Here is a 4,805-nt window from a genome sequence, read left to right as displayed (position 1 = left end):
CCCTTCGATAAAATCTTCCTTTTAATTTTAAAGAAATCTTTTTATCACACAGTACTCCTGAAGTAGCCCTCCACTTTAACCATCCAGATTGGATACAATGAGTAACATTGACATTTATCTTACCATCTTTATGAATCATAGATCCCAAATACTTAAAAATTTCTTTCGAAACTAATAAATGCTCTCGAATTCAAACATTAACCCCCTCTTCATCCGATTCGTTACTAAAATTACACCACATGTATTCAGTTTTTTAATGACTAACAGGCAAACCCGAAGTCTCCAATATTACTCTCCATTATTCTAACTTCTCATAAATCTCCGACTTTTTCTCATAAATAATAACTATTTCATCCGCAAAAAGCATGCACCACGGTACAATATCCTGGATTCCTCTAGTGAGTACATCTATAATTATTGCGAATAAAAATGGACTTAATGATGATCCTTGATGAAGTCCTATCTTGACCGGAAAATATTGAGTATCACCGACACGTGTCATGACACAAGTCAATACTTTAGAATACATTTCTTGAATTGCCCTCACATATATCTAGGACACACCTTTACTCTCTAAACTTGTCCAAATTATGTTGCGTGAAACACTATCATAAGCTTTTTTCAAATCTATAAACACCATGTGCAGGTCCGTCCTACGTTCCCTAAATTTCTCCATTAAATGCCTAAGAAGATGAATCGCCTCCATTGTCGACCTTCCAGGCATGAAACCAAATTGATTTTCAGACACTGTAACCTTGCTTCTAAGCCTAATTTCAATCACTTGCTCCCATAATTTAATAGTATGACTTAAAAGTTTAATACCACGAAAATTACTACAATTCTGCGCATCACTCTTATTCTTGTAAATAGGAATAACCATATTAAGCTTACACTCATGTGGTACCTTACCAGTCCGAAAAATAAGATTGAAGAGTTGAGTCAACCACCACTCGCCCTCCTTACCTAAACACCACCATACCTCTATAGGGATTTCGTCTGGACTAGTGGCTTTACCTTTACCCATCTTCCTTAATGCCAACTCAATTTCTTCACCATTTATTGGTTGTATATTAGAATCGCAATGCGATTGACGAACTGATTCCCACTCAGTCTCCTCTCCACTTATACAAGACTCGTTAAATAATTATCTGAAAAAGTGATACCATCTACATTTAATATCATTATCCTTAACTAGCACGCATGCATTTTTATCCTTAATAAATCTGACAAATCCCAAATCTCGTTGTCTCCTTTCTCGAGCCTTTGTTAGTTTATAAATTCCATTTGCTCCCTCATTTGTAGGTATACCTATATACATTTCTTCATAAGCCTTATCCTTCAGCTCCATCACAGCCCCTTTTGCTAGACGTTTTGCTTCCTTGTAGGGAATTTTCTTTGTATCAAATTCCTCTTGTTCATTGCAGCATATAAACTCCTTAAAGCGTGCTTGTTTAACTTTTACTCGATCTTGCACATCCTCATTTCACCACCAAGCCTCTTTTTGATCATGAATTTTCCCCGAGGTGATTCCTAACATATTTTTAGCCACACCCCTAATTAAAGAAGCTAAATGATTCCATATTTGGTTTACATCTTCCCCAACAAAGCTTCTTTGTTCCAAATCAATTCTTTCCTTGAAAATCCGTACTCTTTCACCCCTCATATTTTTTCATAAAATACGCGGCGTCATCTCCTGAATACCTACTGTTATCTTTCTCCTCATAAAAATATCCATTACCAACAAACGATGTTGTGTAGCACACATCTCCTCCGGAATCACTTTACAATCTTTGTAATTTTTGTTGCATCTTCTCGTTAGAAAATAATCTATTTGTATGCTACAACCTCCACTCTTAAAAGTAATTAAATGAGCATCCCTCTTTTTGAAACAAGATTTAACTGTCATTAATTCATGAGCTAATGCAAATTCTAAAAGAGTACACCCACCTTTATTCCTTATACCATATCCAAACCCCCATGAGTAACAACATATCCATCAGAATGCTCTCCAATATGGCCATTAAATCGAATCACCTCCACTACATTATTCCTCAGTTGTGTACTTAACATAATACCAACATTATTCCTATTGGTTACAACACCTGAATACCATAGTTTAAATCCATTGGCTTCCTTTGTCTTTTCAGCCTTCCACTTAGTTTCTTACACACAAATTGCATTAACATGTCTTTTCTTTAACCCATCGACAAGTTCCAAAAACTTCCCAGTAAGAGTACCTACATTCAAAGAACCTACCCTAAAGATAGAATCAACGACCTCTCTATTCCTCCTCTACTCTCCAAAACACCGCTACTAGAAGTTGTCATGAATGAAATTACATCACTTACAAGAAAAAAACTAAATAAACACAATAAACGACACATAAAATTAAGAATAATGAATAAATTATAAGATACAATACCGAAAGTGACTGTCGCAAGTCACTAGTTTTTCTTTAGAGATCCACCCAGACAAGATGTATATGATGTATATATCTTCTTAAAAAGTACCCAACAGCAATGAAACACCCACAATACCAACCCTTGTATCTCAAGCAACACGCAAAACTGAAGAATTTGTGAATGAATCACAGACTGATAATTCTATGGGGGAACTCGGCACTACTTCTTAGAGTTTCAATGAAGATATAGTGCGGGTACTGTAATTTAATTTCTGTGATAACTTCCCCAGTAGACCACAGTAACATGACATAAAATGATAGTGCTAACTGCTCCGATAACTGCTTAGATCACGACTTTAAAGTTTAAACCATAGAAAACCCAAGCAAAAGTTTCACAAAAAAAACCCAAGAAAAAGATGCTAACTTATTTCAATTATTAGTAATTTTAAAGATGAATAAGATGAATTTTGAAAATATGTTGGTGCTACATATAAAACTTCCAAAAAATCATATATCGAATTGAATATTAACGTGATTTAAATTCTAAATAGATGCTAACTTATTTCAATTATTAGTAATTTTAATGAAATTATTTGAGCATGACCGAAAATTGTTTTATAAGACTTATGTCCTGTAATATCTTATAAATCAAAATCTAATATCCATGCATTTTTATTTCATTTGATAGGTAGGTATAGTAAAATAGTAAATTAATATTACAAGTCTCTGGCTATTTATATCAAAAATATTTTTTGCCAATAAACAAATTTTTTTATAAAGTTTATAATATAGGGTAAATGTCAAAAATCCCTAAAAAATCCATTTATAATATAATTTTTTTATAATAATGTGGGTGGCATGCTAATAATAATGAGAGTGGGGTGTATATACATCATGTCACTCATAAAATTAAAATTCACTATTTGTTATTAATTACTAGAAAAAATAAAAGAAAAATTATTTTGGTACCCAAGTCATAATCAATGAAATATTTAGATTCATTATCTAAGTTGAGGAAATTATATTAAAGATGGACCAATAGCCAATCTACCAAAAGTATAATATTTATTTGGGTGAAATAAAGTGAAATGGATGGGATGATAATAAAGGAAATAATTGTGAGTTGGAGAGAAGATTTGGAAAAAAAACTATATATGCAAAATTTTTATTCTCAAATTGGGGAAGGGTTGTTTAAATAAATTTAGGTAGTCAAGAATGGATGGAGTTAAAGAATAAAAATTTTGAAAATTTAAATATTTATCCTTGAAAAACACATTCATTATATTTAATTTATCCCAATCATACACAACATATGAAAATGGAAAGAATAAAGACCAATATACTAAGCCATATTTTTCTATCTAATCTAACATACTCCTGCCCTCTAAGCCACATTTGCTTCTCTAATATGACATAATTATTCCCCAATACTTCACTTTCTTTGGTATAATTTATCAACTAAAACATTATTAACTAAAACATAAGTGAAAGTTCACCAAAAGAGCCTTAAAAGCACTCTCCAGAACATCTTTTGTATACACAATACAATGACCACATTGTCAAATGATTTAAGATAACCATTGTCAAGAATTCTAAGAACATCCTAACTGATAAGACCATCTTTATTATAAGATCAGTTCTCCAAATTCCTGTCATTCTCTTTTGATGATAAGTTATAAGCCAAAAAAAACTTCAATATCCATGTTATTCGAAATAACATTAACCTTAACATTATTTTAAAAAATCACCATATTAAGGTTTGCCTGATAAGTATAATTAATAAAAAATGGTTGAGTTTAAAACCACTCAGAAAACAAATCTAATAAAAAATTCTGGCGAATTTAAATTTATCCGAAAAAGGAAGAAAAAGGCTCGCCTAAACTTTGATTTTGAAACACTATATTCAACCGGAATCAGTCTAATTAAGATTTTGCATTGGCGGGATAATTGCCGCCTTCTTTTTCTGAATTTACTACAAAGGGACAACATTATCGCTAAAAAGTAATTAAAACTATTTAAACATCTGTGTAGGCTAATTTGGTTGAATTTGGGTACCAAAACACAAAACATACTTACTATATCCCGCTTAGAGTAGGGTCTCAGGAGGATATGTAGAAGATGTACGCAAACCATGCCACCACTCTGAAAGAGGAGGGAGAGAATTTCCATGAATACCCTCGGTGCACGATAAAATAGTGGTGATATATAATTACGTACAAACTGATCAAGCAACACAAATGCATGTATAGTTATACTTAAATTTGGATGTTTAAGAATGCATACCTTTTAATAAATATGGAAATCTAGTACACACACACAAACACACACACACACACACATATATAGTACATAATAATAAACTGGAATATACATATCGTAGAGTCCTTATTCCAAAACTTACATG

The 4,805-nt window shown here is 32.2% G+C and overlaps 1 protein-coding gene across 1 annotated transcript; it reads right to left on the bottom strand.

Moving 5' to 3' along the window:
- Positions 1 to 553: 553 nt before the first annotated feature.
- LOC141703349 (uncharacterized) lies at positions 554 to 1,348 on the bottom strand. The gene is made up of 3 exons (XM_074506889.1): positions 1,164 to 1,348; positions 980 to 1,121; positions 554 to 859 (listed from the first exon to the last, which is right to left on the bottom strand). Exons 1-3 carry the CDS (start codon positions 1,346 to 1,348, stop codon positions 554 to 556), a joined length of 633 nt encoding a protein of 210 aa, XP_074362990.1.
- Positions 1,349 to 4,805: the final 3,457 nt, after the last annotated feature.

The sequence above is a fragment of the Apium graveolens genome, unplaced genomic scaffold (genome assembly GCF_009905375.1).
Source record: "Apium graveolens cultivar Ventura unplaced genomic scaffold, ASM990537v1 ctg654, whole genome shotgun sequence".
Lineage (NCBI taxonomy): Eukaryota > Viridiplantae > Streptophyta > Magnoliopsida > Apiales > Apiaceae > Apium > Apium graveolens.
This window is presented reverse-complemented; position numbering and strand designations above follow the sequence as displayed.

Excerpts from the sequence above, each read along its gene's own strand:
- LOC141703349 (XM_074506889.1), bottom strand. The coding sequence starts at position 1,348 with ATGGAGCTGAAGGATAAGGCTTATGAAGAAATGTATATAGGTATACCT. Across the intron at positions 1,122-1,163 it reads AATGATATTAAATGTAGATG|TGGAGAGGAGACTGAGTGGG; the intron begins GTATCACTTTTT and ends GTCTTGTATAAG. Across the intron at positions 860-979 it reads CAGACGAAATCCCTATAGAG|AATAAGAGTGATGCGCAGAA; the intron begins GTATGGTGGTGT and ends CCTATTTACAAG.